We start from the raw sequence: 13904 nt of genomic DNA on the forward strand, positions 1-13904 counted from the left end.
GTTCAGGTAGTCCCTCTGTTTGGTGCAAAATGAACCTGCACAGTTATTCCCATTTTCGAGTGTATACGGATTACTTATGGAAACTATTGAGGAAAAACAACTTGGTTTCCCCCTAAATACATTAGCAAGCAATGACTACTAGTTGCAAGAGACTTATTCCTACCAAAGGACAAACACAGCCTGCAGGTCAGTTATTGGTCCCTACCATTGTAAGGTAAGCACTGAACAAACCAGTGGAATTCAAGGGAATGTTCGGTATGTCAGTATACAGCTGTACTTCCTTTAGAAAAAAGTTTGAACATAAATCCATAAGAAATGTCAGTTTCTACCTTGTGGTAAAACACATTATGTTAACCTTAGTTGATATATAGGCCTGAGAACATATGGGAGACATTTGCTGTATCAAAGAGTGGTTGACGCCACCAGTGGTTTGACTTGGCAAGGCTTATTAACACCTGAGAGACTAGGCCATGGTATAGAGACAGACATGGCACTGACATGAGTACTATCCATGCATCACATGCCAGTTCCACCTTTCAGTGTCCATCAGGCTGGATGAGAGCAAGGACTCAAGAATGCAGTGTCCCCCACTTCTACGTAACAGTACAGAGGCCATTAGTGTGTTTAAAGCCACACTACTCTCAGGTTCCCCAGTTTATTGCTTAGTGAGAAGTGCATATTGAGAAACACAGGCCCGACTACACCTTCACCCTCCATACATGGGCCTCTATTGAAACCCTTCAGACAAAATATGATTATTTTAAAGGGTGTCCTGAGAAAATACTAAATCTGTTTACCCCATCAGACATTCTATAGCAGTCCTTTGTTTTTCTGAAGGATAGCATCTTTAAGATTGCAATGACCCCAAGTCTGACCAACAGAGGCAAAGTGCAGTTGGCGGACTGTCAAAGTCCAGACACTGCTGTGATATGTGTATCCAGCTGACTGCTCCAGCCACAGTTGTGCATCTATTGGTCCAGATTGGTAGTAGACCATCCCCCACCCCCTTTTAAAAAGGTACAACCTTCGTCTCAAATGGAGAAAGTTGGGATGGGGGATGGGGGGCACACCTTTAAAATATTAACAAGCATAAAAGCTATAAAAAGAAAAATGTATAACTCCAAACAAGTAATTAACATAAATGACAGACATTTAAATATGTTTATTGTTCTTCAATCTCAAATAAAAGCAAACGATTAGAGGGACCCTGAGATGATGCTTGGATAATACAACCCTATAGAGCACTAGTTCAAAAGAAAAGCTTCATGGGACACCTCTCCACCAAATGGGCCCTGACATTTTACCAGTTTAAAAAATAAATAGAGTCAGATCTCAAAACCTGTACATCATGGATTAAAACAGAATCTTTCCATAAGGCTGATCAACTGAAATGGTGTCCAAAATAGTGTGTTGCACATTCATCTTATTTAAACAGTCTTTGTGATATCAATTCAGGGAGTTGTCACTGTGCCTTGCCTTGATGCGTCGCACGAGTACATAAGAAAGTACGTGTCCGGCGTGTCTAAAATGATATTATGTACACCCTTTGCAGAGCTATCCTCCTACACCTCAAAAGCTTCACATAATCATCATTAACCAACAGTTCTCTCACCACAGCAGCATGTCCTTGTGGCTAAATCAACTAAAAACACTTCCATTATAAAGTGTCAAGGGGTACTTGTACTGGTTTACAGGGTTCCCGGCCTTGTGGTTGTTTAAGTTATTACTATTCCTCTATAATAGGAGCCCTGCTTCAACATTCTATACATTATTGGGAATGTGTGTTGGTGGGGTTTTCCATGAGACTAAAATTGTGTGACCTCTACTCTTACACGGAGCTATGATGAGATCCACAGCCAAGTTGTGGGAATCAAACACATTTCCAAGTGCCTCTAGTAGCCTCCAGCCTACCACACACAGATACACAAACATACACACATGCAGGCTTAGTCAGATGAGTGTGTTCCTGACTCCTGTTGCCTCGGGGGGACAGGGGGGGAGACAGAGCAGGGCACCCCCCCACCACAGTGCTCCCATGCTGCTCTGGGGGCAGGGCTGCCCGGTCCTCACAGTTTGGCAGCCATGAAGTTGATGTGGGGCTTGGCCAGGGGAAATAGGGGAAGGCTCCTCTTGAACTCGGTCATGTCCTGGACCAAAGTAGGCTGTACACAGATGGACAGGTCAGTGTATTACAGACGTTAACACATCACCCAAAAAGTTACATAATTCTTCCAATTCTCTCACAGACACACACGTCTCCTGTATTATAAAAGGATGACTACATTACCTGTGGCAAGGAGGGGGCAGGGACCAGGTTGACGTCATTCTGGGCAGGGAACTCGCCCACGACTGGGCCTAAACAAAAGGACAGAGACATTTAAACAACTGTTAAAAACAGTCAAAGCAACACATGCACAAACTGAACTTCTATTCCCCAAAAAAACTCTCCATCACTTGTACAGTACTCACAGGAGTCCATCTCCCTAGACAGGACATGCACAGACACCTTGTGCCTCTTGGGTGCATCCACAGCCAACAGATCCTACAGAGAGAGAGACAAGAGTTAGATAGAGACACAGAGAAGAGACAGAATTTAATATAAGTCACTGTCTGCGAAAAATGTATTATAATGGGGTGAAGAAAGTTTCCAGGCTCCTACATCGGAACAAAGTGGATTCAACAGTCATAAATCTGTGGAGGGGGAGGATATGGTGAAATTTATTACACAATGAAAATATTCTGCATGGGGCCTGTGTTGCTTCTGCTGAGGTAGAAATATGGGAAGTCTTTCATTGCTTCGCTATCCTTGGTCCCCTTATCCTCTTGAAACATCATCCTGACAGTGACGCACCCCCTTGTTATGGTTGTGGATCAGTGGCAGTCAGTGCAGTTTAAGATTAGGGAGGACGATTTTTTTTCATGAGCATGGCCTTATTTCTATTACAGCATATTGGATGACTGTCATTCATATTTCATTCACCTAGTTCAATGTAAAAGTGATAGGTTTAGGCTACTACATGATACTCAATTTCCCTATACCCATCAGGTTGCTACAACATTTCAAGAGGTCGAGAGAAAAAAAAAAAAAAAAGAGGTAACAGTGACACATTCAATACCATTGCACACTCTTGCCTGCATCTAGCTGATCTAGGATGTAATCATTAGTTCAACAGTTGCAAATGAGAGTTTCTATTGGACAAATTCATGCATGTTTATCCCCGTTTCGTTCCATTTGCTTCCATTTAAGAAACTTTTCCCCACAGAATCTGCAGAATGAATACACCCCTGATCACACGTAAACACAGTTCACTTTCATAGCAGCCAAGGTTGCATTCCTTCTCATATCTATGCGCTCTCCTCTCACCTGTTCCTTTTACTTGTGGACTTTAATGAAACAGCTGTATGTGACCAGACGGAAAAAAAACTTTCCAAGCCAAACCACATCATAACCGCTACCCACAGCTTTGGGCTCCCCGAGGAGCGCAGCAGTCTACAGACCCTGGTTCGATTCCAGGCTGTATCACATCTGGCCGTGATTGGGAGTCCCGTGGGGCGGCGTATAATTGGCACAGCGTCGTCCGGGTTTGGTTGGGGTAGGCCGTAAGTGTAAATAAGAATTTGTCCTTTACTTGTTATGGCTGCAATCCCACTAACAGGACAAGTGTCATCAACAACCGCTGAATAGCATAGCGCTACATTCAATAAATATTACTATAAATATTTATATTCATGAAATCACAAGTGCAATATAGGAAAACACAGCTTAGCCTTTTGTTAATCCACCTGTCGTGTCAGATTTTGAAATGATGCTTTACAGCGAAATCCAGGCGTTTGTGTAAATTTATTGATCGCACGACAAAACATTAAGTACACTTAGCATCAGGTAGCTTGGTCACGAAAATCAGAAAAGCAATCAAATTAATCGTTTACCTTTGATGATCTTCGGATGTTTTCACTCACGAGACTCCGTTACACAACAAATGTTCCTTTTGTTCCAAAAATATTATTTTTATATCCAAAATACCTCAGTTTGTTTGCCGCGTTATGTTAAGAAATTCCACAGGAAAGAGCGGTCAAGACAACGCAGACGAAAATTCCAAATAGTTTCCATAATGTCCACAGAAACATGTCAAACGTTTTTATAATCTATCCTCAGGTTGTTTTTAAAATATACAATCAATAATACATCAACCGCAAATGTCTTTCACAGTAGGAGAGAGAAAAGCAATACCTATCCAAACTCTGTTGTGCGAGCAAAACTCATGTGACCGCCTGAAACTGTCTGAAGACTGTTGACACCTTGAGGAAGCGATAGGAAAAGGAATCTGGTTCATATCCAGCAAAGGGAGGCTATGGAACATGGAGTTTTCAAAATAGAAGCCACTTCCTGGTTTGATTTTCCTCAGGGTTTCTCCTGCAATATCAGTTCTGTTATACTCAGACAATATTTTGACAGTTTGAAACTTTAGATTGTTTTCTATCCAATACTAATAATAATATGCATATATTAGCAACTGAGACTGAGGAGCTGGCCGTTTACTATGGGCACCTTTTCATCCAAGCTACTCAATACTGCCTCTGCAGCCATAAAAAGTTAACTGACTTGCCTAGTTAAAAAAAGAAATTACATTGTTGTCACCATATTAGCTAAAGTAATGTCATAGTCAACATAGCTAATATAACTAACGCATTAGTAAACCCGTTACGATCATGCAGCAACGTTAGGGAAAAGGGGAATACCTAGTCAGTTGTACAACTAAATGCCTTCAACTGAAATGTGTCTTCCGCATTTAACCCAACCCCTCTGAATCAGAGGTGCGGAGGGCTGCCTTAATTGACACCCACGTCTTCGGCGCCCGGGGAACAGTGGGTTAACTGCCTTGCTCAGGGTCAGAACGACAGATTTTTACCTTGTCAGCTCGGCGATTCCATCCAGCAATCTTTCAGTTACTGGCCCAACGCTCTAACCACTAGGCTACCTGCCACCCTGATACAATGTACAGTCAAGTAAGAAGTTTAGAACTTACACCGACGGGCCCCAGTGGCAATAAATAAGTAAAACCAAAAGCTTACCTTGACTTGGAAGAGTTCCAGTGTTGTGTTGGATAGTCATAGCCAGCTAGCTAACATAGTATCTCTCTGTTTGAGCAGGGTGTTTTAGTATGCTAACTGCATTTGCTAGTTAAGTGAAAGAGAAATATAGCTCATGCTTCTCGTTCATTTTGGAAGAAATTAGTTCAAAACATTTCTACTATTGTCTCTCTCCGAGTCAACTAACGCACTGCAGTGCTAGCTAGCTGTGGCTTATGCTTTCAGTACTAGATTCAGTATCTGATTCTTCAATTGGGTGGACAACATGTCAGTTCATGCTGCAAGAGCTCTGCTAGGTCAGAGGACATCCTCCAGAAGTTGTCGTAATTACTGTGTAAGTCTATAGAAGGGGTGAGAACCATGTGCCTCTTAGGTTTTGTAATGAAGTCAATGTACCCAGAGGACGACGGAAGCTAGCTGTCCTCTGGCTACACCATGGCATGATGCTGTCCTACAGAGTGCTTTTGAGGCTACTGTAGACCTTCATTGCAAAACAGTGTGTCTTAATCAATTATTTGGTGGAGTGAATATATTTAGTATAGTTTGATCTAAAAAGGATAACTTTTCAAATGTTTTTTTTTGTATGAAATTCACTGAGGATGGTCCTCCCCTTCCTCCTCTAAGGAGCCTCCACTGTTGTGGATATTCTGTGAGCACAGCATACCGTGTCAGTGTAACCTCCACAGCTATGAATAGGAACCAGGAAGTGGATAAGAGTGGTGGAGGGTTCTAAATGAAACAAGGTGCCATCTTTCAGGGAGGACAGATTGAACAACACACCGGAATGCAGAAGATGGATGAGCAGCTACTATACTCACCCGGTAGAACTGCATGATGTTTTCTTTCGTCAACGTCTTCAGATAGGCCACTTCAATGTTATCTAGAAAACAACAGGAAACACTTTGGACTAAAGGTTGATGATTTGAGATATCCCTCAATATTTCTTGCGCTAGTTGGCTGTACCTGCATCAAAATTCCAGTATTTTTCCTTCATAGCTTGTTCTCCATCTTCATAAGTGGGCAGCTAATTTGTTTTCAGGACTTTTATTTTCTCATGGCTCTCTCGTCACTCTGCAGCAGACATATAGTGAGCAATATGTTTGGAACGTCGAAATCGCACTAAAATCACAGTATTGAATTGCAATACATATCGTATCGTCACCTAAGTATTGTGATAATGAGGTCCGTAGTAATTTCACTTTCGTAGTCAAAAAGCCAGATCTACCGCTCATTTCTTTTCAACTACTTAAATTTAACCAAATTAAAATAGTTCTGCAGGAATGAGGTTTGTGCAGTAGGCCTAATGCATATTGGCTATATGCCTGGCAATATTGTTCTTCTCAAACCATTTTATAATGAACAAACTCTACGCGAAAGAGATGTCACGCTGCATGATACAAATGGTGGTCACACCAGATACTGACTGGTATGACCAACAGATGCATATCTGTATTCCCAGTCAAGAGGAAACAATTGATTAGGGCCTAATGAATTTATTTCTGTAACGGCTTTCTTGTGGAGAAGGCGAGTCGGACCAAAATGCAGCGTGATGATGATTCATGATATTTTAATGAAGGAAAAAACTATACATGAAGAAACTACAAAATAATGAAATGTGAAAACCGAAACAGCCCTATCTGGTGCAAACACAAAGACAGGAACAATCACCCACAAAACACTCAAAGAATATGGCTCCCAATCAGAGACGATGATAAACACCTGCCTCTGATTGAGAACCACTCCAGACAGCCATAGACTTGGCTAGATACCCCCACTAAGCCACACACCCAATACCTAACAAAACCCCCCAAGACAAAACACACCACAATAAACCCATGTCACACCCCGGCCTGACCAAATAAATAAAGACAAACACAATATACTTCGACCAGGGCGTGACAATTTCAGTTGACTCATTTCCTGATATAAACTCAGTAAAATCTTTGAAATTGTTGCGTTTATATTTTTGTTCAGTGTATATTTAAAAACTCAAGCTTTGATGACAAACTAGATCAGTTGGTGTAGCACTTGTGAGGCGCAGCAGAGCATAAATTGAAATAATTTGCTAATAATTGTATTTTACTGGACTGATGTTCCCTGCATCTGATGGTCATTGTGCTTTCAAGACAACTGGGAACTCGGAAACAAATAAGGTAAAATCATGACGTCAGTGATCTTCAAGTCGGAGCTCTCGAAAGACGAGTTTCAGACTTGGAATGACGTAAAAATGTTAAAAAATACCTACTGGTGCGCAGGGCTTCTGAATCAAGTGCACCTACCGCCAACTGCGCAACACAATTTTGTTATTTTTTATGAAAGGAGCGCAAGCATTTATCGTTGGCTTTTCTACAGAAATGTTGTGACTATAAATGCCTTGAAGATTGACCAGTTGACAGTGATCGACCGGTTGGTGACCAAGGCCCTACAGGGTCACCAGCCACCCCTACTGTACAATGTCCCACTATTGGCAAGGCTCCACTTTCTATCATGACATTAGTGGTGACAGTTGCTGCCCTGTCTTCTACCATCCTCCTTCCCTCTAACAATGAGAACATGGTTTTCATCACTTCTCCCTACTAAGAGTTCTGGATCGAGGTTTACGGCAGATTACCAGCAAATCAGCCCATTACAATCCATAATAGCACTCAGGAGATGCAGGAGATGTTGCTTGGGCGAGGTGTACTCCAGGAGTTTATTCTGGGGCCTAATCGTTGCCAATTTCTGCTGCGAAAACAACCTTCCTTTCCCTCGGGGATCCTCCAGAATGTCAATATAAAAATGTCAATATAAATAAATGCATATTTCATTCAGAACACCTATCCATATAAAAAGGCCTCCCAGCAGTTATAATATGAGGATCAGGAGGAATACCCATTTAGTCGACACTAACTACGCAAACTCCCCACAGATATCACCTGGAAAAAGCTCTTAGGCCTCCAGACCAGGTAAAGGAAGGGGTGTGTATGTGCGTGTTGCTCATTGTGTCTGCAACATGCTCACCCCTGTCGAAGTTGTACTGCTGAGAGATGATCTCCCCCCAGTACTTGGCGCACTCAGCGGCCAGCTTCTTGGGCTTGTCCAGGCGGCGGATGGCCAGGGCCTGGATGTGTTTCTGGAAGGCCTCGTCATTCATTTCCTCCACAGACATCTCCATGGCTTTTAGGAACGCCTCCACACGGCTCTCCAGGTAGTGGGGGGCCTTCTCCGACTGGATGATGAAGCGCAGGCCCTGGACCCCGTTAGCGCGCCGCGGACCGCTAAACACTATGTACCCTGAGGAGAGAGGAGAGTGAAAGTCAAACAATTCACTGTAAATTCTGGAAAGTGTTTATGTTTAACTGCACACAGTCTACTGTCCCCTTTTCACTGCAGGGTGTTGAGTTCAACTGTATTTGAGTACTTTACAAGATACCAGTCTCCACTTGAGTGTGTGTGCGTGGTCTTACCCAACTGTTCCTTGGTGCGCAGTGTGTTGAAGCAAGGCTCAGAGATGATCTGGCAGAAGAGCTCCAGCAGCATGTTGTCGTGGGTTGTCTGCATGTCTGTCTGGTAGTAGATCTCTATGCCACAGTTGTTGTGCACCTCGTTCCTCTGCTGGTACACATACCAGCCACCTGGAAGGCACAGACAGCAGGGTCATAGTCATTAGGGCACATAATGGAAAAGGTTTCAAAATGTTTTGCAAGGGGGGGAAAAAACAAGAGTTTCTTATTGGACAAGTCCAGGTAGTACATCCCTGTTTCAGTCCATTTTGTGCCTAACAAATACTCAGTGGACAGTTTATTAGGTACACCACCCCGTTCACGAAAATAGTTCTCCTGCAGAGAGTAAGTCACGTGACCATGGCTTGCTATATAAAGCATGCAGACAGGCATCCAGTTACTGTATGATTGAATGTTAGAATGGGAAAAAACATGTGATCTAAGAGACTTTGAGCGTGGTATGGTTGACGGTGCCAGGCGCGCCGGGTCCAGTATCTCAGAAACGACCGGCCTCCTTCCTGGGCTTTTCACGCATGACAGTCTAGGGTTTACCAAGAATGGTGCGTCAAACAAAAAACATTCAGTCAGCGACCACAAACAGGCTAATTAAGATGCAGTACAACAGTGGTGTGCAGCACGGCACCTCGGAATGCATAACTAATCCGTCCTTGTCACGGATGGGCTATTGCAGCAGACGACCACACCGGGTTCCACTCCTATCAGCTAAAAACAAGAGGAAGTGGGTCCAGCAGGCATGCAATCACCAACACAATTAATTGAGTGTCGCCTAGGCGAACAAATCCCAGTTCCTCGAGTTATGCTGATGGCAGTCAGGATTTGGCATAAACAGCATGAGTCTATGGCCCATCCTGCCTGGTGTCAACTGTACAGGCTGGTGGCGTAATGGTGTAGGGAATGTTTTCCTGGCACACGTCAGGCCAATTGAGCAATGTGGCCGTGCCCCGAAGAATTCAGACTTATGGAGGCAGGGGGGGGGTCAGACCCAGTACAGATTGGTGTACCTAATAAACTGGCCACAGTGTATATGTCCCAGGGTTTATTCACATACTGTAGCATCATAATCTTCAACACACACACATGTACTAACCATGCAATACAGCTTATCCAAATACTGTATAATGCTGCAGGCGCAACTCAGCAAACATTGAGACTTAAAAAATGAATTTAGGAATAAGTAACAAGCCCTACACAACCTAGCCAGTTGATGCACCCCCAGCTTAACTGTAAATATACAATTACTAAAGAACGTGTTTGGATAGATTTAAAAAGCATAATACAGGACCATTATATATAGAGTTCAGCTAGAGGACAGTGGTGACACTCTCCAGTCTCCAGACAGGAGAGACTAAGCCAACATCACACTTTTTGCTGAGTGGCTGTGAATAGGCGTGTTAAAAGCTTTTCATTGGAACTTTCATTTTTTGGGGGAGGATGCGTAAAAAACCCCCGGGATGTGCTGAGTTCATTTGGATATCGACTCACCTATATTTGAGTCCTAAATGATCAAGTAGACTTTGAATGAGGAAAGATGCAGCAGGTTACTTATGCATATCCTTTTCAATGATGAATGATGTGTCAACAGTTCTCCTCAGAATGCAAAAAGTGTGCGAGTGAAGATGAATGGAAGTAAGCAGTTTAAGTATGTGTCTGTAAAAGCGTATGTTAAGCTTTTTTGTTGGGAAGCTATAAATCAAATCAAATTGATTTGTCACATGCGCCGAATACAACAGGTGTATTAGACAGTGAATTGCAAAAGGGACGGGGGGGCAATGCAAAAGTTTGGGTAGCCATTTGACTAGCTGTTCAGGAGTCTTATGGCTTGGGGGTAGAAGCTGTTTAGAAGCCTCTTGGACCTAGACTTGGCGCTCCGGTACCGCTTGACGTGCAGTAGCAGAGAGAACCGTCTATGACTAGGGTGGCTGGAGTCTTTTTAGGGCCTTCCTCTGACACCGCCTGGTATAGAGGTCCTGGATGGCAGGAAGCTTGGCCCCGGTGATGTACTGGGCCATATGCACTACCCTCTGTAGTGTCTTGAGGTCGGAGGCCAAGCAGTTGCCATACCAGGCAGTGATGCAACCCGTCAGGATGCTGTCGACGGTGCAGCTGTAGAACCTTTTGAGGATCTGAGGACCCATGCCAAATATTTTCAGTCTCCTGAGCGGGAATAGGTTTTGTCGTGCCCGCCTCACGACTGTCTTGGTGTGCTTGGACCATGTTAGTTGTTGGTGATGTGGACGCCAAGGAACTTGGAAGCTCTCAACCTGCTCCACTACAGCCCCACTCGATGAGAATGGGGGCATGCTTGGTCCTCCTTTCCTGTAGTCCACATTCATCTCCTTTGTCTTGATCACATTGAGGGAGAGGTTGTTGTCCTTGAACCACACGGTCAGGTCTCCGACCTCCTCCCTATAGGCTGTCTCATCGTTGTCGGTGATCAGGCCTACCATTGTTGTGTCATCGGCCAACATAATGATGGTGTTGGAGTCGTGCCTGGCCGAGCAGTCCTGAGTGAACAGGGAGTACAGGAGGGGACTGAGCACCTACCCCTGTGGGGGGCCCCCGTATTGAGGATTAGCGTGGCGGATGTGTTGTCGCCTACCCTTACCACCTGGGGGAGGCCCATCAAGACGTCCAAGATCCAGTTGTAGAGAGAGGTGCTTAATCCCAGGTTCCTTAGCTTAGTGATGAGCTTTGAGGGAACAATGGTGTTAAACGCTGAGCTGTTGTCAATGAATAGCGTTCTCACATAGGTGTTCCTTTTGTCCAGGTGGGAAAGGGCAGTGTAGAGTGCAATAGAGATTGCATCATCTGTGGATCTGTTGGGGTGGTATGCAAATTGGAGTAGGTCTAGCGTTTCTGGGATGTTGATGTTTGTTCAGCTTGTTATATCTGGAGTACTTCTCCTGTCCTATCCGGTGTCCTGTGTGAATTTAAGTATGCTCTCTCTAATTCTCTCTTTCGGAGGACCTGAGCCCTAGGACCATGCCTCAGGACTACCTGACATGATGACTCCTTGCTGTCCCCAATCCACCTAGCCGTGCTGCTGCTCCAGTTTCAACTGTTCTGCCTGTGATTATTATTATTTGACCATGCTGGTCATTTATGAACATTTGAACATCTTGGCCATGTTCTGTTACAATCTCCACCCGGCAGAGCCAGAAGAGGACTGGCCACCGCACATAGCCTGGTTCCTCTCTTAGGTTTCTTCCTAGGTTTTGGCATTTCTAGGGAGTTTTTCCTAGCCACGTGCTTCTACACCTGCATTGCTTGCTGTTTGGGGTTTTAGGCTGGGTTTCTGTACAGCACTTTGAGATATCAGCTGATGTACGAAGGGCTATATAAATACATTTTGATTTGATGCGAGCCATGAGCAGCCTTTCAAAGCACTTCATGGCTACAAACGTGAGTGCTATGGGTCGGTAGTCATTTAGGCAGGACACCCTAGTGTTCTTGGGCACAGGGACTATGGTGTTCTGCTTGAAATATGTTGGTATTACAGATTCAGACAGGAAGAGGTTGAAAATGTCAGTAAAGACACTTGCCAGTTGGTCAGTGCATGCTCGGAGTACACGTCCTACACGTCCTCACATCGGCTGTGGAGAGAGTGATCACACAGTCGTCCGGAACAGCTGATGCTCTCATGCATGTTTCAGTGTTACTTGCCCCGAAGCCAGCATAGCTTGTCTGGTAGGCTTGTGTCACTGGGCAGCTCTCAGCTGTGCTTCCCTTTGTAGTCTGTAATAGTTTGCAAGCCCTGCCACATCCGACGAGCATCAGAGCCGGTGTAGTACAATTCTGTCTTGTATTGACGCTTTGCCTGTTTGATGCTTCGTCGGGGGGCATAGCGAGATTTCTTATAAGCTTCCGGGTTAGAGTTCCACTCCTTTAAAGTGGCAGCTCTACCCTTTAGCTCAGTGCGTATGTTGCCTGTAATCCATGGCTTCTGGTTGGGGTATGTACATACAGTCACTGTGGGGACGACGTCCTCGATGCACTTATTGATAAAGCCAGTGACTGATGTACTGGTGTACTCCTCAATGCCATCGGAAGAATCCCGGAACATATTCCAGTCTGTCCTAGCAAAACAGTCCTGTAGCTTAGCATCTGCTTTAACTGACCACTTTCTTATAGACCGAGTCACTGGTGCTTCCTGCATTCATTTTTTCTTATAAGCAGGAATCAGATTTGCCAAATGGAGGGCAAGGGAGAACTTTGTACACATCTCTGTGTGTGGATTAAAGGTGGTCTAGAAATGTTTTCCCTTTGGTTGCACATTTAACATGCTGATAGAAATGTGGTAAAAAACGATTTAAGGTGAGCTAAACCTTGATACTTCCTTAGATATCGTGCACCAGCTGTTGTTTACATAAATGCATAGGCCCGTGTCTTACCAGAGGCTGCTGTTCTGTCTTGCCGATAGTGTGTAGAACCCGCCAGCTGTATGTTCTTAATGTCATCGTTCTACAATTTTTAATGTTCCGTTGGTAGGATATAAGTGCTTTCAGTTCGTCCCATTTATTTTCCAGTGATTGAACGTTAGCTAGCAGAAAGGAAGGCAGGGGCAGATTGGCCACTCGTCGCCTGATCCTTGCAAGGCATCCTGATCTCTTTCCGCGAAACCTACGTTTCCTTTTCCAGCGAATCACGGGGATCTGGACCTGGTCAGATGTAGATAGTATATCCCTCGCGTCCGACTCATTGAAGACAAACTCCTCGTCCAGTTTGAGGTGAGTAATCTCAGTTCTGATGTCCAGAAGCTCTTTTCAGTCATAAGAGACAGTAGCAGCAACATTATGTACAAAACAAGTTACTAACAACATGAAAAAACAAACAAAATAGTATCGTTGGTTAAGAGCCGATATAACGGCAGCCCTACCCTCCGACACCGCCATCTCCAAATCCTGCTCCGTTCAAAGGTTAGTTCAGTTTGTGTTTGTTCAGTTTGAGGCTGGCTGGCCGACTGGATCCAGGATTTTTCCAGGAGGCCCAGACAGCCATGATTTTCCTCTCCTCTGTGCTCAAGTTACTTAATGTGCTCAAGTTACTTAATGTGCTCAAGTTACTTAAAGAGTGCACAGGCACTGTGTGTGTGTGTTGTTGTTGTGCTGTGGTGCTGTGTGAGTTTGTGTAAGTGGTTAAGGAAAAGTGTGTGTATTGTATTGCCTAGTGATGTCTGTTTCCCATTTGTAGGTGAGACTTTCTCCCTTGGACATTGGAGGGGCATTAACACTGAGGTGTTACACAAGCACAGGCCAGACTGTTGGGTAAGAAACCTTCAGCATGGTCACAATGGGGACAGGCATGACGAAG

General features: G+C 44.3%; 1 protein-coding gene across 1 annotated transcript in view; it reads right to left on the reverse strand.

The window, feature by feature from the left end:
- Positions 1-1147: 1147 nt before the first annotated feature.
- The window catches only part of ide (insulin-degrading enzyme), a 49292-nt gene continuing 36535 nt past the window's right edge, over positions 1148-13904 (reverse strand). The window contains exons 20-25 of the mRNA XM_029669787.2: positions 8538-8705; positions 8092-8364; positions 5910-5971; positions 2470-2542; positions 2288-2355; positions 1148-2162 (exon numbers count right to left, since the gene is read on the reverse strand). Coding sequence (XP_029525647.1) covers positions 2067-2162; positions 2288-2355; positions 2470-2542; positions 5910-5971; positions 8092-8364; positions 8538-8705 — 740 coding nt within the window. The 3' untranslated portion in view covers positions 1148-2066. The remainder of the gene's footprint in view (positions 2163-2287; positions 2356-2469; positions 2543-5909; positions 5972-8091; positions 8365-8537; positions 8706-13904) is intronic.

Source organism: Oncorhynchus nerka, linkage group LG10 (assembly GCF_034236695.1).
Source record: "Oncorhynchus nerka isolate Pitt River linkage group LG10, Oner_Uvic_2.0, whole genome shotgun sequence".
Lineage (NCBI taxonomy): Eukaryota > Metazoa > Chordata > Actinopteri > Salmoniformes > Salmonidae > Oncorhynchus > Oncorhynchus nerka.